At 39.3% G+C, this 23,684-nt stretch overlaps 1 protein-coding gene across 2 annotated transcripts; it reads left to right on the plus strand.

Annotated features, from left to right (window-relative positions):
* Positions 1-6,977: 6,977 nt before the first annotated feature.
* KLF5 (KLF transcription factor 5) lies at positions 6,978-22,986 on the plus strand. 2 transcript variants are annotated; one of them, XM_065896020.1, is made up of 5 exons: positions 6,980-7,096; positions 7,178-7,231; positions 9,595-10,468; positions 11,457-11,516; positions 22,442-22,624. In XM_065896020.1, exons 1-5 carry the CDS (start codon positions 6,980-6,982, stop codon positions 22,618-22,620), a joined length of 1,284 nt encoding a protein of 427 aa, XP_065752092.1. In that variant the 3' UTR covers positions 22,621-22,624. The 2 variants fall into 2 exon arrangements, with proteins under 2 accessions (XP_065752091.1, XP_065752092.1); XM_065896019.1 differs by having other exon boundaries at positions 6,978-7,231; positions 22,442-22,986.
* Positions 22,987-23,684: the final 698 nt, after the last annotated feature.

Below are 23,684 nucleotides of genomic sequence, written 5' to 3' on the forward strand. Positions count from 1 at the left end.
CTTCTCAGTTCATCACATCAAAAAAACCCCATGATATCAATTTGTCCCATTAATGATGATGTGAATTTTGATCATCTGCTTAAGGTAGTGTCTGCCAAGTTTTTCCATTGGTAGGTTACTATTTTTCCCATTGTAATTAATACCTTATTTGTGGGGAAATACTTTGAGACTATGTAAAATATCCTATTTCTCATCAGAATGGTACCCAATCATTTTAGCTTCCATTAATTCTTGCCTTAATCAATTAATACTACAATGGTTGTTAAGAGGGTGATGTTTCTAACTCATTTCTTCTACATTTTAAGATGGCATTCTATGAAACTTTTATTCTTAATTTTACCTTTTATGTTTATAAGAATAAAATTGAGTTCACCAAACATCAGTGGTCTCTTTGGTGTGGGACACTGTGCTCAGAGACATCATGATGGACACAAAGACAAGACCATTCGTGTCCTGCAGGGGCATGCGATTTTGTAGGGGGAGATGGATTCAAGGCAGATGGTTAGGAATGCTTTACTGGGGATACAAAGCTAATGGGAAGGAGAAGAAACCAAAAGAGTATAATTTTTACTGGGGTATACGGAGTGACCTTGGGAGAGGGGTGGGATTTTAGCTGGGCTTGTGATTTATGGTATATGTAGTCAAAGACAGACATTGGAGGGAACAGCAGCGGCATTTGGGAAATGACAAATAATCCCTATGCTTAGAGCCTAAGGCTCCTGGGAGAAGAGGCAGGGCGGCGTAGGGAGATTCCAGGCTGGAAAGATCGGCTGGGGTTGCCTCAACATCCCGAACTGAAGAGTTTGGACTCCAATTTACTGAGAAGCAAGAAACATATTTGAGGTGGGGGTGGGGGGAGTTACCTGTCAGATAATGCTTAGGGCAGGGACTGTATCCTACCCATCTTTGTATTTTCAAGGCCTACAGCAGTGCTCAGCACACTAAGGGTGTTCAGTAAATGTTTTCAGGCACCAGTGATGTGCTGGATGATTTAGAATAGCGGTGTGTGTGTGTGTGTGTGTGTGTGTGTGTGTATGTTTTACTTGTGGGTTGAGGTCATGAAGGGAGGGTGGAGAAGGGGCATGTGGGCCCTTAACTCTGAAAGCAGCTCTCTATTGACTTGTTTATAGAAAAATGTTTAAAATATTAAGTTCCTAGACCACCACCAATATGCTCCGCTGACTTTAATTTTCAATTCCCAGAAAGCAAGTTTGGGAATTACTTTAAACAACTTTAGGTGCCAGTAAGGAGAAAAGGCTCTCAGAGAGAAGATAGTAAAGACATCCCATTAGAAACCATTTTACTCTATATAGTCTTTATGAATATTTTAGAATTTAAAAAACTCCAAAAATGGGAATTCCCTGGCTGTCCAGTGGTTAGGCCTCGTCGCTTTCAATGTGGTGGCCCTGGGATTGGTCGGGGAACTGAGATCCCACAAACCCTGAGGCGTGACGGGGTGGGGGGGGCGGGAACCACAAAAAACACAAACAGCTCTTAAGAGATGCATATGAACTTTTAAGAGTCTATGCATTTTGTCAAAACACTGTAAATAACCTGGTTCATTTAATAGGGGAAAACAAAGCAAGAAAGTAAAATGAGATACCCAAAATAACTTTGAGTATAAATCATTGCAGAAGTCTTGTTGATCACTTAGGAAATAAATTAAAGCATATTTATATTTAAAACATTCCCAGGTTATCCCTTTCCAAACTTCAAACCTTGTAATCTCTCTTCAGCTTGTTTATTCTGCAGTGAATGCTGAAAATCTACTGGCTTGGTTAAGAAGGTTTACATATTTTCCCAGCACAGGGTGCCGGCAAGTTGTGGCTGTATTTGGTGCTTTCAAATGGAAAATCATTTGATCTTCACCTACAGTTCCAATAAACCCTTAATTGTATAGAGGTAACATTTATGTATTTTTTTTATTGAAAACATTTATTCTGGTTACAAATGAAATATGTGGCAATTGTGAAACATTTAGAAACTATTGAAAAGTATAAAGCAATGTAAAACCACCCATCATTTGACCATCCAATGAGAGCCACCAAAATACATACGTGTTTTGTATTTTCTTTTCATCTTTGGGTCTGTGTTTATAAAAACCTCTTTACTTTGTTTTACTTAACATGTCATGAGTATTTTCCCATGTGACTAAATATCCTTTAATAATATGAAAATGGTAGTAGATTCAGTGGCTGCTATTGAACTACTTTCCTATCGTTGGATACCTGGGTTCTTTTCAGTGTATAATGTAATATTTTTCCTAGAGGGAGAATTATCTATTGTTTTAAACGTTGTTTACATTTTAGCCTTCTTCTGCTTATTGTCAGACTGTCCTCTTCAAAATTTACACAAGTTTACACAACCATCACCAGTGGATAGACACAAAGGCATGAAGAGCCAGCATTGGGCTTAGCACTATCCTTACACATTTCATTCACAAATTAACCTCCAAAGGCGTGTTTTCTTGTGCCCCGTGCACAGTTCACTTGAGCATTCAGTAGGAGTGCCTCACAGCCTAGGACCATTAGTGCTTTTGTCATCACATGGACAGCAATTGGCTCAAAACACTGCTCATTGTGATGCCGGTGATGAGGCCTCCTTAGTGTTCTAAAAGATTGTTTGGTGTAACTACTTCAGTTCAGGATTTTTCTCTTGACCTTTCCTAACATGTTGAGAGTCAGAATTCAAATACTGTACAGTTTAAGCTACAGTATGCCTGGCCTGTAACTTGGTTCAAGGCATTTATAGTTGTCTGCTTATCACACTAACAAGGTGGAAAAAGCAATCCCAGTACCCCCAAAAGGTAAAATACTGTTTGTTGTATATTACTAGAGTTTTGAAAATAGGATAAATTATAGTACATTTAGGAATAAGTGCACATTGAGAGTTTTATGAGATATTTCAGGAAGAACACGTTTAACTCCAAACTTAAATATAAAATTTAATTCCTTAAGAACTGAGGTTGAGAGAGTAAAAAAATAGAATATGAAGCTTTTTTCTTGACATCACTTTAATTTATTCAAAAAGAAGTCTATAATCCTATTTAAATTACATACTGTTTCATCACAAAAGGAAAGGACATCTTTTCTTGTGTGTCTTAATTTTTTGAGTCAAAATGGTTTGAATTTTGACTAATCTCATTTGAAGCTTCTGTTTATTGTGTTCTTTTCTCAATGGCATTTTTTTCTTTTTATGTGGGGGTACAAGCAGTTGCCATTAATGAATAGAAAAGATTAAAAGTGTGAAATAAAGGACAATAATTCTGTCTTACGTTCCTACTGATACAGATTCTGACACTAGGTGGATAATCAATGATTATCAAAAAAGTCACTTTAAATTGAATAATCTTGCCCTAGAGGAGAATTTACTCCCTTATTAAAAAAAAAAAAGAAAAAGATTTTTATTCTTTGTTGTGCTTTTTCTATGGCCCAATATCACTTGGAAATTTGACTTTGATTTTACCGAGTTGCAATATTCCATGAATAGTTTCCAAAGTGAATAAAATGTTGTCAAAAATACTCTAGATCCCTTAATTTCAAGCTCTCCGTGATGTGTCAGCCAAACAACTGAATATAGATATTTCTTTTGCCGTGTCTTCCTGCGAACATTGCCCTAGTGATAGCTTCATATTTCGCTCATCTCATCATTCAGAAGCTATTTATCCATTTTTTTCCACTGCCTCCTTCAAACCTCCCCTTCCCCCATCGTTGAATGCCTATTCAGCCTCCACACATTCAGGCGTATTTATTCCCGTAAAGATAGTGACACTTAGGGTTTATTCTAAGACTAAATCTGTGTTGCCCAGTGACTAAGGACTCAAGCATGCACACTGCTTCTGTGCTTACCCTCCTACCTAACTTGACTACTCAACTTTTCTTCTTTCTTTCCCTCCGAATTCTCTGTTTTGGCACAGTTCAGTTAACACACCACTGCCAGGCCACTAATTGATTTTTGAAACCTGACATTTGTTTTTTGTTTTCTCCTATCTTCCCTCATGGTACAGCACTACTAAGCAGGAAGGAATGCAAAGAACTAGAAAGTTCAAAGTAATTGAGTATCTGTCCATTCACACTGTCTGGCTTCACGCCAATGCAGAACCTGGAACATTTGAAAAATATTTATCAAGTTTTAACCCTTTTGGCTAAGTCAGTGAAGCAGGTTTGCAGCTGGAGCATTTGTGTTCACAGCAACAGCAAGTAAGCTTGGTTGAACATGTCTTTTATATGTTCAGAACCGCATGGCAAATGTCTCAGAAAAGGATTTCTTTCCAATTTCTGTACTATTGTACAGTGCTAAGCTAATTATTTTCTGTGAGACTGCAGACCTGGGTATTTCAGAGAAACTTACTTAAAAGTGGCAGCCCTATTTCATGAACCCTTATGTCAGGAATGAAATTTAAATAAATGCTACTGTATTTGATCAAAAAAGATTGTATTCAGCTTTTCTGCTGTAAATATGTTTCGAGCCCAACCATAGGTAGGTTCATATCTGCATTCATTAAGAAAAGTGGAAATATGAAAAAAAATTTAAAGGGCTATAAAAATATTTTATTAAAAGTTTATCAAATAGCTTTTATTTTTGCATTGGAAATGCTTTTGTAAATGAAAGCATGTTAAAAAATGGTGTGAAATGTAGAAATATTTCCAGTAAAATAACTGGATTTTATTGTAGCAAAAGCTTAGGTTGAAATAACAGGCCATCAACGCTCTGGTTAAAAAAAAAAAAGAGAGAGAGACAAAAGGAAAGGTCTAGATAGGTTTTAAAGCAAATTAAAATATAAATAGATACCAACTTGTATTAAATCTAAGTTAGATTTAAAGTTAAAAGGAATACAAAATTGTATTGAGTTATCTATATCACACAGGTTTGATCGCGTTATCAGCATTAAGTACTAAAAATCTTGCAAGGTTCAATTTTTTTTTAAAGTTACATTAAATCCCATACCAATTCTATAATCTGTTTCTAAATTATTTAATTATATAATTGGGTTCAATATCAGAGAAAATCAGGGCGGCTTTTTAAAGGTGAAGGTGGATGGTGTGAGATTGCTTAGAAAAAAATTTGCCAAAACACATTAAATAATACTTTGGTAACATGAAAGTAGTCGTCAACCATTCTCTGAAATCAGTGATCACAGCTCTAAAAATGAATCATTAACAAGAACAGAATGAAAAGGAGAAAAAATATATTTTACAGCATAATTTTATGTTTTCTAATAATAAACACCTGTAACACTTTGTGTATATAAACTTTTTTAATCTACACACTGAAACGAGATCCCTATCTTTGTTAGATTCACTTCTTGAGGAGAACATTTTCCTAAGAACTCTTTTTTGTAAAAGCTGCCTTACTGTGAAGTGATGTTGTATATGTAAAAATGTCTAATGGTATAGTGTTCTGTCACCATATATACACATATGTAGTAATATTCCAGGCATTTTTATTTCAGTGTATTGTTAACGGCTTCCCAATAAGCCAGATAAAAATCTTGTACAAGAACATTAAAGATTAAGGAAAGTGCTTTCCTTAGGTGATTGCTGGCAAAAATTCACCTTCCCATTATGACACAGTCAATGGACAGTCATATATTTTGGCTATTACTTTCCTACAAATTTGGATTCCCAGTTTTCAGAGCTGCTGCCTGTCTAACGTTTGTGGCTTCTTTGGTTGCCTTTTCGTAGGAGTAGGTGCCATGGTGAAAGGTAAATGTGCTATGTTTCTGTTTTGTAAATATTAAACTCCACTTTTTGAACACACAGTGGTAGCAAAAATAAGTCAAAGATGTAATGTCTATTTAAATACGTTTCATCTAGTCGTCAGTGCTTAAATTAGATTGCATGCTTTGGCTAGAATCAACAGTGTAAATATTAAAAACTTCAAAATTCATATGACCCATCCCCCTCCTCTCCATACACGGATACGAGGTTGAAGTGTGTGTGAAAACTACTCCTACCCATTTAAATACTGTAGGGAAAAAAAAAAAAAGCTTTTATGTAAGGACTTAAAAAAATACTTGCCATTAAAACTTTTATTCAGGACATTCCAAATTTGCTTTGCTAAATGGATATATTCACTGCTAAAGATACACAGAGACAAGAGCTGTTTTTAAATTTATCACACCGCCCCTAGTTCTGCGCTAAAGAAAGTACATTTTGTATATTTAAAAATACACGCTCATTAAACAAAACTCTTCAAAACCCTAGCGCCCGCACCTAGCTGCCTTCTAGGTTTCAGCTTGAGTTTCAGGTCCTTGCACAACACCTAAGACCTGCAAAACTCTTTTTTCTCTCTAATCCTGGCAGAGAACAGTCCGTAGAGATCTCCCTCCACGTCTCCACCCGAATTCCCTCTCTTCCCCAGATTCCACCCGCTTCTTTCCTTCCTCCGCCCCCAGCTCCGCCAGCCCAATCTGTCAGAGAAGTTGTGTACAAACTGCGCTGCCGCCCTGAGCGCGAAGCTCGTGGCCCGAGAGGGGTGCGGTCCGCCCGGCGGAGGCGGAGCTCTGGGCAAGCTTCTCCTTTCTCATAGGCTAGCCGCTCCGGCCCGGCCGGCCTCGGGGCCTCGGGATTCGCCGGAGCGCTGCCAGTCTCGCCGCTGGGCCCCGCCCCCCAAGAGTTGGGTAAAATAGAGGCGGGCGTCAAGTGTCAGTAGTCGCGGGGCAGGTACGCGCGCTAGCAGCTCGCTCAGGGACACCGGCAGTGGCGGGAGCGGGCTCCGGGGGAGCGAGGGAGCGTGGCGGGGCGGGAGAAAGTGGTCGCCGGGAGGACATCGGCGTTCACGCGAGGCGGAGCGGAAGAGTTTGGGTTTTCGTGCGCGCCTTCAAAAGCCGCGCCTGGTGTGAGCTGAGCGGTCCACCCGGAGCCTCCCCTCCTCCGCCCGCCGCCCCGCGCCGAGCTCGCCGGCCCGAGTCAGCGTGGGCGACGTGGGAAGCTCGCTCAACCCGCACCCCGCGCCCGGAGCCGACCCCCGAGTTCCCATGGCTACGCGGGTGCTGACCATGAGCGCCCGCCTGGGACCTATGCCCCAGCCGCCGCCCCCGCAGGACGAGCCCGTGTTCGCTCAGCTCAAGCCCGTGCTGGGCGCCGCGAACCCGGCCCGCGACGCGGCGCTCTTCCCCGGCGACGAGCTGAAGCATTCGCATCACCACCCGCAGGCGCAGCCCGCGCCGCCACAGCCGGCGCCGCCGCCCGCCGCCGGCCCGAGACTGCCAGCCGAGGAGCTGGTCCAGGTAGGAAGAGCTGCTCCCCTCCCTCCGCCTCCCTCCCGGGACTCGGGCGTGTCCCGCCGCTGCGACGCGCGGGCGACAGGGGCCGCTCCAGGCTGGGGCGCGCGTCGGGGCGCACCGCGGCCCGGGTCTGGGGGGCAGCCCCGCCCTGCCCTCCTGGCCGGGCACTCGCTTTTCGCCGGGAGAAGGTGGGGGTACCTGAAGGGGAGGGTCCAAGGGGAATCTGCCCTGGCAGCTCTGTCCGGGAAAGGGTAAGGAGGGAACTGGTGCTCACACGCACCTTAGTTGGTTTTCTTCCACTCGGGGGATGAAACCTCGTACCTCACGCCCTACTTCGCTTCAATTCCGCATGTCCTCTTAATCCCGCCTCCTGCCGCTGCCCCGGCCTTGAACTCTCCCCCTACCCACCCCCGTCCCACGCCGTCCCGGGTTCAGTGGAAACGCAAATCGGGGTGCTGTAGGGAGGCCCCTCGGGGTGCTAGTTTCATATCCCTTGGCGCAACCTGCTTTAGACGCTATCGTAGGGCTGCCTTTGGGAAACGGGAGTTGGGAAAGCTAAGGTGGTGTTGGAGCGCTTATTTTAACTTAAAAAGAAAGACAAAGAAAGACCGGGGGTTGTTGGTTTCTTCATGTGCGTGTAAATTTCCTCTTGGAGCCTCGATGAAAGCTGGCAGTTGGCTTTTACACTTGCCCGGCAGCCGAATTAGAGCAACCGCCTGTTTCTTTCGCCCACGCAGGGAGTCATATAGCCCAGAAAAAACTTCCCGGGACTTTTAGCCTGTCCCAAGGAAAAAAAAAAAAAAATTGGAAACATACCCACATGCAAACAGCTGGAAGAGCTAAAATCAGAAACCACTAACCACCATGGGAGCGAAGTGCACGAAAGGGTTTAGTTCGGTTTATTTCAAGACGCCTCATTTAATAGACCCTTGGTACACTGTGTATTTGCTACCCAGCTTCTGCTCCGGGAGGTCTGCGAGTGTTGCAGTGCTGTGAAAGGGCAGTGGCATTTGTCAGAGAAGTGACTCACAAGACCAGAGCGTTAATTTTTATTTTTAAATCGTGTCTATGCGGGAGACACGGTCTATATCCACACCGAATGATTCGGGGTCTGATTTGAAACACTTGAAATTAAGTAGTAGCAGAAAATGACTGTATTATTCACTGGCTAGGATACCGTGGTTGATCGTTCTATGAGCATCTAGTTTGGGGTGTTTTGTGTGTGTTTGTGGGGTTTTTTTCTGTTGAAATTTCTTTTCAGTGTAAAAAATTGTAGAAGTTTATGTTATACCAGGAAAGACGATAGCTGGAAAAGACGGAGGAGACCAGTTACAAGCTGGGTTGTGTCCTAAAAAAAAAAAAAAAAAATCACCGTTTTAAAATGATTTGGTTATTTGTCAGTTTGCTCCTTAGAAGCCACGAGGATAAGGTTGAGCTTTTTACAGAGTGAGGGGGAATGTAACATTGGCCCACTGAGGAGCACACGATAAATCTTTGGCTGATGACTGTGCTGGCGACAGGCAGCCTATCCCCACCCACGGGCCCCTTAGCACCACTCTACCAAGGGGACGGTTTTCCCCTAGGTAATTAAAGATCTGTTTAAATAGGGATATGAATAGGAACATTTCATTATCATATTAACCAATTACAGAATCTGCAGATTAAAATCAACATTTAGATCAAATGGTGAAGGGTGAAGTTGGTTTGTTCTTTTCAGTGGATACTATGTTTTGCTCAAGACATTGTATTTAAGTTTCCACTGAACTATAAAATGGAAAAGGCACTGAAATAGCCAAGGAATATGTTTTATATTAAATATTTTAGCAATATCTACCCAAGCAAAAAAAAAAGGAGAGAGAGAGAAACTTTTCAATATTATGGTTAAGGTTTGCTGGGTTTTTTTTTTTTTCTTTCTGTTTTAAACACTGAATTTACCTGTATGACATGAACAGAATCAAGGTAATTTGGCCATATTACAATACTGTATTTCAGCTGCAAACTTAAATGTAATGGGGCAGGGAACCTTGCTTGTACGTGAGTGATGATAAAGTATATTTTATTATTGCATCAGAAAGGAATATTGTTTCTGTTTGCTTCCTTTTTCTTCTTGGTTTGTCTCTTTCACTTTTTATCTGGGGTTGATTGGGGGCTATTTTACCAAATACTTGTTAAACACAGTTTTGTAAGTTTTTGGTGAACCATTTTGTTACACAATTGACAAATAAACCAGATATGTTTATAAGCAACACTTAGGAGTTTGCCTTAGTACTTTTCATAAGGATTGTTGGGGGGAATTTTTAGTAAGCACAGTTTGTCCTTCCTGAGAATTGGGTGGATTATACATGTTTGTATCTCTTCTTTTTTAGACAAGATGTGAAATGGAGAAGTATCTGACACCTCAGCTTCCTCCAGTTTCTATAATTCCAGAGCATAAAAAGTATAGACGAGACAGTGCCTCAGTCGTAGACCAGTTCTTCACTGACAGTGAAGGGTTACCTTACAGTATCAACATGAACGTCTTCCTCCCCGACATCACTCACCTGAGAACTGGCCTCTACAAATCCCAGAGACCGTGCGTAACACACATCAAGACAGAACCTGTTACCATTTTCAGCCACCAGAGTGAAACGACAGCCCCTCCTCCGGCCCCGACCCAGGCCCTCCCTGAGTTCACCAGTATATTCAGCTCCCACCAGACCGCAGCTCCAGAGGTGAACAATATTTTCATCAAACAAGAACTTCCTACACCAGACCTTCATCTTTCTGTCCCTCCCCAGCAGGGCCACCTCTACCAGCTCCTGAATACACCGGATCTAGATATGCCCAGTTCTACAAACCAGACAGCAGTGATGGACAGTCTTAATGTTTCAGTGTCGGCCGCCATGGCGGGTCTTAACACTCACACCTCTGCCGTCCCGCAGACTGCCATGAAGCAATTCCAGAGCATGCCCCCTTGCACATACCCCATGGCAAGTCAGTTTCTTTCCCAGCAGGCCACTTACTTCCCCCCGTCACCACCAAGCTCAGAGCCTGGAAGTCCAGATAGACAAGCAGAGATGCTCCAGAATTTAACCCCACCTCCATCCTATGCTGCTACAATTGCTTCTAAACTGGCAATTCATAATCCAAATTTACCTGCCACCCTGCCAGTTACTTCGCAAAACATCCAGCCTGTCAGATACAATAGAAGGAGTAACCCCGATTTGGAGAAACGACGCATCCACTACTGCGATTATCCGGGTATGTGATCCTACCTGGTTGAAGCATCGATGTGTATTTAGTGTGTGTTTGTGTGTGCCTTTTTACACGGGAGAGTAGTGCTTGACAATAAAAAAAAAAAAATTCACCTACTCTGTTCTTGTCGCATCCCAGTCTCTGTGCCTTACCCAAGTTTGTAACCATTTAGTTACCTAGTGTTTATGTGATGTGTTAAAAAGTCTGGAATATTTGGAAAAAAAGATTACTTTGGACTTTTTTCTCTTTAATATTATATACCTTAGAGTCTTGCTACATTTTCTTTGTTTACCGTAGCAATCTAAATTGGAGTTCTTAATTCTACATTAAGTACTCTGAAAAGGGATTACTTAAGTAAGGTAGGGGAAAATAAGGGGTGGGAATGAAGAGTAGATTGCTACAAGACAGAACTATCTACAGAATAGATTTCAAGGTTGGTTCTGATAGCATGTGAACATACGCTCATTCTTGAATGAGATACGTGGCCCAAAATATAAACTGATGACGGTTATGAATATATCTATAAGTTGCTGGCATAAGCTAGTTTATGATTAATACAGGGTATAATTTATTATACATGATATGGCATGACATACTAAATGAAAAAACAAGAAATGTGGGAGTACAGAAAATTGCAGTCATCTTGCATAATGGTTTAACGTTGTCAGCTCTAGAGCCATTAAAATTTTTTAAATCACTGAAGTATGTTACTAGTATAAAGCACCTACTGGTATAAGCACACATTTCCCATTTGTAGCTTGGCTTGATTGCCTGCTCTCTTTCTGCTAAAGTGATACATAAAGCAAATCACATTATACCTTTAATCAGGTAGTAGGGGAGTATGCTTTAAGACATCTCTTAAAATTGAAGTTTCAAATACCTCCTTGTGTGAGAGATTTCTTCTTTAAAGCCAGATTTTAAACTCTGAGTCATCAAATGTAAAGATTGCAAAAGGATCTCCAGAATGACACGCTGTTCTTCTCCTTTATTTTAGGCTGCACAAAAGTTTATACAAAATCTTCTCATTTAAAAGCTCATCTGAGGACTCATACTGGTATGTTAATTTTCTTGTTAATTCTGTGAGTTTTGTAAACAGTGTTAAGTGGTATTCATCCTTTAAAAGCCAACACATGGTTTGATCTCTTCTTTCTTCTTTCAACTTTTACTTTTTTAATGGCCTACCTTTTCAGCACTGGCCTGGCTCAAAATTCAGTTCATTGAAAAAGTTTGGTTCCAGGAAGGCTGACGTTCCCTCACTAAGGGCTTGCCCTGTCACCTCACATAGAATTAATTGCTCGCAAACATAAACAATGAAGTTTACTAATGGATTTTAAAACTTTAATGGCACTGCTATTCCTATCTTGAAGGAAAAAATGTAACTCATTTTCTCCCTCTGCAGCAAATCAGTTGGCTTCTATAAAACTATATCAAACACTAAAACCTTTTCTATTTAGCATGTAAAGCATAACTGCTGAATACATTATCTTTAGTTTCACCTTAACCTAAAATATCTGCGTTTAGCATGTTTTCCGTGCTTGGTGAAAGGGTCGAAATTGCAGAGTATTAAAATCAGGCAAAACTGGGGCCATGGTTTAAAAGTTACTCTACATCCTACCGCAGCCCGTATTTTATACATTGGAGAGACTTTATCTTTATTCTAGCTTATATCTCATCCGTGTCTAACATGTTTAGCCCCTATAATTTTGTGAATACATATCTTGTCAGATCTTTACAATCATTTAAAAATGCTTTTTCATTTTAAAACTTTACATCAGAACTCATTTGAGGACGAAACGAGGTGGCAAGCTGTAAAAGCCTCCAAGTACCCAAAGTGTTTGCAAATATATAGGTGGTTACTGTTCGTGATTTTCTTAAAAGGATAGCCCTAAAGGGAGGAACCTGTACAAAGTGATGTTTTGGTTTTTTTTCTCTCAGTAAATGCAGCTTTAACCTAAAGTTCAGAGAATAAGTTTGCTAATAAAAGCAATGACTTAGCAAAATGTTTTATTCCATCATTGCTATGGAAACCAAAGTATTCAACAGTTCCTTTGAATGGGTTGTTGGATTAGTCTGAGGACTTGAATCTCCCCAGGCTGGATGTTACTATGGAAATTGAGTTTTGATAAATGAAACAGTTATCTCTTAACTGCTGCATTAAAAAGTAAAAGCCTTTGAACAAAGGTCAGTGCTGAGATCGAGCTCTAAGAGGAATATGGCTGCAGACATTTTGTATGCACGTTAGGAAGTATTACTTGACATCGCAGTGATAAACACTACTTCTTCAAACCTGAATAGTGTTGGTGACAACGTGGTAGATTCCAGGGCTTTCTGAGCAATTGCTTTTAAAGAAAAGACATCTTATGTATTTATCAGTGAAACCAATGGGTTAATCCGGCCCAAAGTTTTTGGATAGAGACAGATTGATTCTGTAAAAGGAAAGATCCTACCTCAGCAGCCCCAAGTAGAAGTTGTATTTATAGTTAAACAAACAGCCATTAAGCATATAAACTCAACCTGAAGTTTTCAGAATACATATGACAAGGCCATGAAAACATTCCCTATAGAAATACTAAACTATCCTTTATGTGTTATATATTAAGGAAACATTGAAAATGGGTTTTTACTTGAATTTTGATTAAGGAGAAGAGGAAATACCTTCAAAACTTCTGAACGATTGTTTTATTTTCCTTTGAAAGTCCTTGAAACAGGAGATAGAAAGGAGAGAACACGTTTCTCCTGAGGTTAAAGTCTCCTAATAAAAGAGGAGGGTGATAGTATATAACGATGTAATCAACTGCTTATTGCAGGGATGTAGTCAGAGCATATCTAAGTGGCCTTGCAACCCCTGTCAGGGTTTAGTGCTCTGAATGCTTATACCTAGGATTCTGGAACTTGACCTGCTGGCAGAGAAATTTAATAGTGGGTTGTCTTAACAATGCTCGTACTTAAAAAAAAAAAAAAAAAAAAACAACTAAAAAGAAGATGTAGGCCTAGTTTGGGTCCCATGCATCGACTTTTTCACCAGATCATAAATGTGTGGCCATCGACATCTGATGAGTGAGACCCTGTAATCCAGTTTAATAAAGTTTTGTTTGATAGCCTTTCAGATGCCTTGGGGAGGGTTTGTAGCAGACTTGTTCATCTGGCTAAACCCGTTCTTGGGTAATCATAGAGCATTGAGGTTGTTTTCTCCTCATTTCTAGTTTCTAGACAATGCCTTTGAAAATTACCTGTGCTCTCTCATTGCATCCTCCCCTCCCTGCCTGTTGTTTTTTAATGAATGTATCTGAAGCCAGCGAAGTCTTTTTTTTTCTTCTTCTTCCTTTAAAGGCCCAGGTATTTCTAAGTAACTGCTCTCATGTATTAGATTTTTGTTTTCTTTCTATCTCCCGCCCACCCCCTGCCCACCTCCCCTGACAATTTTTTAGGGGACTTTAAAAATGATTTATATGGGAAGGTCGATCTTGTTTTTGATATCAAAAATAAAAAATGACTTTTGAAATGATTGCCATTTTGCAGGCAGAATGTGAAGGACCCTAGGATTTCTTTGCAGTATAATTGTGTTGCTTTAAAATGTCAAGTTACCTTATGTTTTAAAAACGATTTAAGCAATTAAAACAGCCTATGCCTGAGTTCTATTTAATTGCATATTCTGGATTTTTAGATTGCAAATGCTTCTTGACTTAAAAATTGAACCTAAGGAAATAGTCCTTCCAAAACAAGACCTTTTTAAAAAAATTTGGGATGAAAGAGTAGAAAATAATCAGTTTCTTGAACCAGAAGTCTCATAGCATTCAAGTTTTTCTAAGTTTATACACTTCAATTTCTTTATTCAGAAAGAATATGCAAATAATAAAAAGTTCTATATATGGGTAGACAGGATACCTGAAACGGATGTTTCCTCTTTTCTAGGGAAAAAACTGTTTCACTTAAAAACATGCTACATCTTTATATACATGTGGTACCATACTTATAAGCCTATACGGGTACCCTTAAACGTGTGTGGGGGTGTTTGTGTGTTTTTTGTAGTGTGTGTATATACATGTCATGCTTCTGGTTAGAAATAATTATGGCTGCTTCTAGGCAACAGTGTCAAGATGTGTATATTTCCAAATAAAATTATTTGCACTCTTAACAGCATTTAAATTCGAACATTCTACTGAAGTTTGTGTAAGCCTCATGATGTGTACAAGGGGCTTTATCCATTGCCATCATTTGAAAGCTGCTCCCAAGCACCTTTTTAAAAAAGAGATTCACATACCATTCTGCCCTTACAAATCAAGGTGACTGTTAAACTGATTCATAAATCAAAAAGAATATTCTGCTGCAACCAGCAGTATGTTGTTTCTGCTCATACATCTTACTGTCTTTAATTTCGTAGTGAAGATTTTAAAAACTTCTGAGCACAGGCTTGGGGCCAAAATATAGGAAAAGTTAAGACTATATATAACAAAGAAAAATTTGCAAGAAATTGAAAACATTTCTCATCATCTGATACTGGTTTCTTGAGTGTGGAAATTTCTTTGAAAATTGTGTTTACACATTAGTAAAAAGTACTTACTTTCCAAAGAAAGAGTTTCAGAAGTAAATAGTGAACTCTGAATACAGATGTTTGAAATCTGAGTAGTTGTAGTCACATATATGGCTGTGCACTTAACCCTAGAGTATATACTAAAGCAGTTGGGAAAAGCGGGTATGGTAACATTTTAAGGTCCTTTGTCAGCTGTCTGGAGCCGGGCAGAAAACGAGCATCTGTGCAGAATCTGAGCAGCACACGCACTGGGCTCCAGTATCCCTTAGACCCAGACTCTGCACGGGCTGCCACGTGGGGACTAAATGACCCCAGAACGCCCTGCCATGGGTTGACAAGAAAAGGACCGTTGGAAACACCCCACAGAAGAAAATGGAAACATAAATAACATAACAACACAAAATGGACTGTGGGTGAAGCACTGTCCTGTTAGAATCTCACAGTGAGCTGTATTTGGGATCCCTTGTTTAAGAAAGAATTTCACAGTAGGCCTTGCAAAGATTTTGAGCCCAAGCCTACTTGTAAAGAGACTAAATTCCTACGTTCTGCCTTACTTGCTCTGTAGAACACTTTCTTTTCTAATGACATTTATATTAAGATGTTACCATGAATACTTTAAAATACAGAATCTCTGCTAGAGATTTATTGCTAAGCATTGATTTTAGTTTCAGTTTGGGTACTAAAAAATCCTTAGGTATAAATTCCTGTCTAGTTCCTTGCTCTACACTTATTATCCATTAAATATATTAGGTATGGATTTTTATTTTAAAATACTGACCATGTTGATAATAAAGGTATTTTGATTTGTAGCACTTCCCCACAAATAGAAAACATTCATAATGTTCTGAGCATGAGTTACTCCTTTTGTGGAACTGTGGGAAGTGGTAAAACACTTAAAAAATATAGGAAGGACTTCATTTCCTTAAAAGATGATTTAGAGCTAAAATCAGCGTATGATTGTATATATGGCCTTAGTGGAGATCATGCAGTTTGGATCTAGAGATCAATATTGGTTAAATGTGTAACCTGTGTTATCTGTAGAGGCGAAGAAGTTTTGCAGCATGAAATTATTTAGTGCTCAGTGATTTTTTTGAGTCTATATTTGAAAACTATGCAGGAAAAAGTATCACATTTAGCCTGTGTTATATGTTACTAGTTAAACATTCTTAAATTATTTTTGTTGCCAGCTTTGAAATTTATTTTCTATATTGACAATTTCAAGTTAATGTAAACAAAAAAAATAGTGGCTTAAAAAGATTCTCTGGTTCAGACCCCTGGAAAGGTATTTATGAGCGTGAAAGCTTAGAAACAATTTCTTTTTAATGACTCACTGGGAAGATTAAACTTTGCTTTTGGGACTTGTTCTTTCATCCGAAAAACATTTACATAGGAAATTGATTAAACGTTATTTTGAGATGATAAAGCTTATGGAAGGTTAAGAAGTATAATTTGATTAAGTAAACGTTTTTGACTGATCTTGTGGAGGATCCAAAGAGAATCTCTTCTTCCTTCTGTTTTTATAAATTAGTGGGAAAAGGTGGTTCATAGATGGATTAAATAGAATTGCTGAAGTTGAGACAGAAACAGGTAGTGAGAATGTAGTTTTTATTAAAGTAATGGTTTAATCACCAAAGGTTTTTACTTTGGCAGATATTTTTAGCTCTATAGAAAGTAATAGTTGTTGACTTGATGAGCTACGTCTTTTCAGGTGAAAGATTAGAAACAAAGTAATGTCCTACTTCAGTAAGTGTCTCTGTAGCAGCATTCCTATTCTGTCAGCCTGTATTATTTATATTCAAGGATCTTTAACAACTCTGATTAAGGGTGAGTTACTGTTTTAGAAGTACACCATAGGTAGCTTTCATTAAAAAACATCGGGGCAAAAGAAAATACTTTTGACTACTTTATAAATATAAACATTTAAGAGTTGGGAAGAATCTGCAGGTCAAGGTAACCACGTTAAGTGCAAATTAAAGGAAAGGATATCTAGTACTCATTCAGTGCTAGAAAAATGAAAACAGAATTTTTCTGGTTTGGTTAAAAAGGAGAAGGTAAAATATTTCACCAAGACTTTGCTTTTTTTTAAAAAAAAAATTCAGTTTGGGCTCTTATTACAAGAAGGTGAATCTGAATGTTGTCTTTTTGTCAGGAGACTCAGGAATTGGTATTTCATTAACACTATCAATGATAGAGGATGTTTTTGTCCAGAACCCCTAGGAGAAGTAGCAGAGAGGAGCTTAGGTGCCTAGAGATTGGTCCTGCTGGGGTAGAGTTATCCTGTCACCCAGGATATCACACCCACCCCTGTCCCCTTCACGTGTGGCAGTTCCCCGGCTGCCTTTGGCCAGCACTAGGGGCTCCACAACTGCTTGGTTTTCACCAAATCCAGTCCAGTTCTGGAAAAGAAAGCTCATTTACATAGTTGATTTATCCTTGGACAACTTCAGGATGGATAATCAACTGATTCTGAACATGTCCTTCTGAAGAGGCTAAAAGTACGGTTCTCGCCTAAATGTACCTTTAATCAGATTACACTCAGTGGTCCTCAGCAAAACAGAACCAGGCAAAGCCCTGCTGCAGGTGGGTTTGTAGAAAAAAAAGACACAATATGGTGGCCTCACACTAGATGCTTCCCTGTCTCTTATACCTTCCCTCCTTTTCGTGAATGAAAATTCCCAAGTTGGTCAGCCTTGGGCCAAACGTGATTAACCAAAGGTGCATGAGGAGAAGTGAGGCAATAGAAGACAGTCTCTGCCTTTGAGGAACTTTCATGGCTAGTTAAGGAGTCAAAATACAGCTATTTGAAGCCTTCATTCAGCAATATCTGTGCCAGTGTAAAGCAGTCATTTAAATCACATTTAAGTGATGATGGGGATATAGAGAAGTGGAATAATTTCTCTTGGACTGTTCAGAGGTTTTCTAGAAGGAATCAGGTGAGTCCGATTTTAGAGATACACACACACAGGGAGAAAGAAGGGAATTTCTTAATATATCCTTTTAATTAGCCTCCTTAAAGTGAGTATGTTATTGACAGGGATACTATATCAAGTAAACATTAGGTGCATTTTGCAAATACTGGCAATACAGATCTTTGAAATGAACTGCCTACCCTTCTGTTGCCAGGTGTAGGAGATGTTCTGCAATGACCTTTAGTAAAAAGATTTTTAATGGAAAATTACTGACATAGATATATAGAAATATGAATTAATGAGCCCAAATCATCTTGCTTTATCTGTTTTTTAAGATACCTAACATTTCCCTATGAGTTCATTTAATCTTGGATTAAAGCTTCTTTTTTTTATCCTTTTATTAGAATGTATACTGTTTCAGCTCTAAATTCCTTAAGTCGCTAATGATGGGAAAGATCTAATTATTCTTGAATTGCATGAAAATATTTTCCTCCTGAAATAAGAGCTCATTTTGAGCATCAAGGACTCAAATTCTAAGAATTAAGCTTAAGTATTGACTATTGAAATAATTTTATTCCACTTTAACAGTCAGAATAGAATATGGATGTTAAGCTCTTTGAGGCCAGAGACCAAGTCTTATTCGTTGTGTTTTGCAAGTCGCTTGGTACAGGTCACACTCATCAGTACAGGTTTTACTCTACTTTACTAAACATTGACTTGAATTTTGATGATTTTGGGCCTCTGTCAAACGTAATTGATTGGATTTATTTTTTAGCCATCAGGAAGGAAACCAGGTACACAAATTTGCTGTAACAAAAACGTTACCTAAGATAACTACTGTAAGATAAATATTGCCATCTGTGATATTTTTCTTTTGTTAGAAGAATCTGTGTAGAACATTCTAGGGGAAGGCCTTGGTGTGAGTCTATTGAGTATGTTCAGCAGAGCAGAGAAACTTTTCCCATTCTATTGTGGTAGATTCAAAAGTCATTTCTTAATCTATTCAGCAGAAGAAAAAACATCGCTAAAGACTTTTCAAATACTTTACAGACATGTTCTGCTAACCCACTGAAGTTCCTTTAGCCTGAGGTAAAAGAGAGCCGTCATTAGGTGATATTTGGGGATTGTCAGTCCCAGCATAGAACAGCTCTCAGGACTCCACAGGTCCTGAAAAGCAGATCTCCGCCCAACCAGGGATGGCTCAGTCGGAGTGTGTCCTGTGCTTCAGACCGTCTGTGATTTCAGGCCTGCTCTCAGTCCATTAAGCTAGTCATTAACTGACCTTCACAAGTGGCTTCAGAATCTTTAAATAGAGGTGAACAATATCTTTGTGTTCCTTAAATCATTCATATAGAGCGTGTATTAGTGTTTGCTAATGGAGGATGTAGGCAGGACATTGAGGAAAAGTGGCAGGCCAGGCTTCTGAACGTGGAGCTCATCATTTTGCTTCTGACTTCTGGAGGTGTTGTGAGGATAAATGAGATACAAGTACCTGAGTTGGGAGTATGTGCTCAGTGTCTGCTTCTGCCTGCTCCCTTCTTCTACTGGTAATGTTTTTGCTTAACATTAATTGACTTAATCAGTATGGACCCATATGTATGTGTAACTTAACAATTTTTTAAAAGATCAGGGATTTCTAGTAAAATAGTCCTAGTAATTTTAAAAGAGAATGAGAAAGTACATACTTTATTTGAGATAATTGAAGCTTGTTTTACATGCTGTACAAATTTGTCACTTTTTTTTTCTTTTTTTGCCTTTGGAAAGTTTCACATTAACAGCATGAGAACTTAAAAATACAGTTGATGTTGAAAGAGCTTAACTAAATATTTTAAATTGGTGGTATTGGAAAGAGATTCTGTAAAAATCCAATTAAACTTTTGAAAGCTCTATCTTGTTGAAATAACTTAAAGGAAGTTAGTTTGGTTTCCCAGAAGTACTATGCATAGTGTTTCTGGCTGAGGAAGAAAGGCCTGAATCTGCATTTGGCCAGAAATTGGGTACCAGTTTCCTCTACAATGTTTTACTTGAGCCGTGTTGACACTTGAACAAATCCCGTAGAAACTGCCTCAAGTGGGGAATAGTTGTCCTTGCTTTTATGGTGAAGCCCTGGCCCCATAACTAACGTCCAGACAGTGGTAGTATTCTTGGCTGAATAATCTATAGATACATATAAATTGAGAGCAAACCCCCAAATGTTTTAGGAATTTTCATGGCTACCATTTTTCAACCAATCAGTAAAGTAAACTTTAAAAAATACTGATGCAGTTTATTGCTTCCTAGCCAGTAAAAATAGTGAACAAAAAGAGTCTAGTGTCCCTTGTTTCTTAAATAAACTTTGAAAATTCAGTTCTCTTGCCATTTAATTATTCAATTCAAAAGACTAGAATGACTTCTTTTAAAATTGGGGCACTTTAGGAATTTTTTTCCTTGCCTCAGACATCAGAAATAACTTTCTCTTCCCATTAAATGACAGTAAAGTATTTAACCAACATGTTTGTTTTTGTGATTTATTTTTCACGGGGAACAAAAACAAACACTTGTGTGCAAAAGGTTAATTTTTTCTGTTTGATTTACATCTGGCATTAAGACGTTTCTATGTATTAAACAGATTACATGTGAATATAAGTGAAAGAAAAGTGGTTTATTTCTTGTTACTCAAAAGGTTTAAGTATATTAGCTTAAATTCTTTGAATTTACTCTGAGGGGGAAAAAAAAACACTTCAGGTATTGAGGTGTGCATTTTTTTTTTTAATGGAGCAGTAGGAACCTAAAAGGGACTTAAAAACACAAAAAATATCTGTGTCTTGGCTCAGAGGCAGAGGAGAGGAGAGGCGAAGGGTGGCTAAGGGGTGCACACCACAGGCGTTGAAAGGAAATCTCCTGGGAAGTAACTGGTACAAGATTCAGAGGGCTGCTCTGGCCCTTCCATCTTTGTCCTTAATGGGATTTTGTTCAGGTGTCAAGAGTGGTTATCAGGACAGCAAAAATACATTAACCACGAGCTGTGGAAATCTCAGTTGATGTGAACAATGTCTTTTAAAATTTGGACTCAGTTGAGTAATCTTACAACTTCCTGAATATGATCCTGCTAAATCAGGCAGAAAGGTAGTTGGATTTCATTGTGGTACTGAGTAACCAGTGTTCAAAGCACCTCTTCCCTTGCAGAAGAAAACGTTTTAAGGAATTTAGGAGTTTGGCTACTCAGAGTTTTAAAATGCTATCCATATAAAACTCAGCAGTAAGCCAGCAGTACTTTAATGTGCAGATTGACTTCACAAGCTCTCATCTTAAACAAACTCAGGGAAAAATTTTCATAACAAAATAAAGCAAAAATATAGGAACTACTAGTGAATGCTCAGTGAGAAGTTCTTAGGTTTGGGGGTTTATTTAGAGGAATACATGATCTTAATGAAATAGAACTAATCAATTCTAAAACTGGGAGTTACGACTGCCTTATAAATAGCAAGTAGTTTTTTTTTTCCAAAAGTGACATTAATTTTATTTGTATATCAAAAATATGCAATGATGCAGGGTAATTGCATGAAGTCAGAAGCTGGTCTGGAGTGAAGGGTAGCAAAGGCCTTTGCTAGACCATCCGGGAGTTTCTTTGGGTGCCACTATAGGCAGAATCCTTTTGGGCTGCCAATATTGAGTAGTTTTGAAAGATTAGCAACCAGCAAACTTTAGACAACATTAAGAAAAATACAGATTGCAAGGGATAGGGCAGCGGCTCATATATCAATTCACCATTTAAGTGAAGAGAGCTGTGAAAGAACAGGAAGATTGAATTAGAGGCTTTTATATGTTACACATACAAGCTCCATGAGGTCAGGCATTTTTGTTTTATCCTAAGCATTCAGGACGGTGCCTGGCATATAATATGCATTTGGCACGTCGTTGACGGAGTGAATTTTGCTTTTTGGCTCAATGCATTGCAGAGGAAAATCAAATGCATTTATCAGCAAATGTTAGAATTGTTGTGGCTGTTTCATGACCCTTCACCAAAGTGAAGTTATTGGTACCAGACTTTCTGATCTGGTTGAGGAATTATTAAATAGCAAATGCATAAAGCTTTAGCACCATTCAACTTTACTCTTTTTCCAGCTTTGGTTTGCTTCAGTCTGAAAAATGGGAAGGTGTGTACGTATGTGTACTGGAGTGAATTTCAAAGAGCCAGTGCCCAGTAGTCCATGTTGGAAAGCCATGTGTTCAAACAAACTGGCTTACGTGCTGGACGTTCCAGTGTGGCTAATTCAGAAACTTTTAGGACCACTTTGTTGAAGTAAAGGATCTCAGTTGTGGTCCATTAAGTTTATAGTATTGATGGACAGAATACTTTTTCTCTCTGTAATTAAGTGCTCTTCTGCAAAACAGTGACTCTCTGTGCTAGATGACTCGAGGGGTTTTTAGTTCATCAAGGAATTCGCACACTTACCTCCTCGGAGCATGAGTTTGAGAGAAACGCCTTAGCAGGCAGTACTGCCTGTGTCCGTGTTCCGAGTCACCCCTTCACCTCCTCCTCTTGGTCCCTTGGCACAGGTGAGAAGCCGTACAAGTGCACCTGGGAAGGCTGCGACTGGAGGTTCGCGCGCTCGGACGAGCTGACCCGACACTACCGCAAACACACGGGGGCCAAGCCCTTCCAGTGCGGCGTGTGCAACCGCAGCTTCTCCCGCTCGGACCACCTGGCCCTGCACATGAAGAGGCACCAGAACTGAGCTGCCGCTGCCGCCGCCCGTGTATCGCCTGCCGCCGCTCCTCCGCTCGCTTGGCAAAATTCTAAACTACAAACTTAACTATATAGAGAAAGATGAAAACGAAAACAAAAGACTGGAAATGTATATTTTGTATATTTGAGAAAACAGGGAATACATTGTATTAATACCAAAGTGTTTGGTCCTTTTCAGAATCTGGAATGCTTGCTGTAACCTGGCTTCACCCAGGCAGATGCCAATCATCTCAGACAGGCAGCCTCATCTCAGTGCGGATCGGGCGTGCAGGGCGTGTTTGCAGTGTTCTTCCCAAAGCACCACCATTTAATGTGACAGTGTTTAGTAAACAAGTCAGTTGGCAGGCACAGGAAGTCGGCTGGATTGTGTGTCAAGATTTTACTTGACATCAGAGGAGTTTTTTTCAATACTAGGTAATTCTCTAGAGGTGCGCAGCATACCTGGCAATTCCAAATAGCCATTGAACAAACGTTGTTTTGTTTTTGTTTTTTTAAAATATGAGTTGCCTATATTTGCTCTTCGAAATTTTGTAAATATGCAAATCAGCTTTATAGGTTTATTACACGTTTTCTAAGATTCTTTTGGGGGAAAATCATAAATAATTCTTTTGAAAATAACCATGAATACATTGACAGAACCTGTGGTAAGATACCTTTTAAAACCTTACCAAATTCATTTCTCTAGGGGGAAGAGATAATAATCATTCAAATGAACTTCAAAAGCAGATTTCATGCACTGATTAAAATCAGATTGTTTATTTTAAATACGAGCGACATTTTGTATGAATTGTGAACTCGAGCTAAAAGACAGTTAACAATATTCAAAAATTAAACCTCTTACAACAAGCTGAACAGTATCATTTTTTAAAAAGACGGACTTACATAGTTTTCACATGGCAATGTTGAGTTTATGATGTAGTTTTTCGTATATGGAAACATGGAATTTATGATGCAGGTTTCATATATCGAGATGTTTGCTCGTGCAGTACAGTTGGTTAAATGCCAGTTTATGTCGACTTTGCATGTAATATACAGTGAGACACAGTAATTTTA

Source organism: Phocoena phocoena, chromosome 18 (genome assembly GCF_963924675.1).
Source record: "Phocoena phocoena chromosome 18, mPhoPho1.1, whole genome shotgun sequence".
Lineage (NCBI taxonomy): Eukaryota > Metazoa > Chordata > Mammalia > Artiodactyla > Phocoenidae > Phocoena > Phocoena phocoena.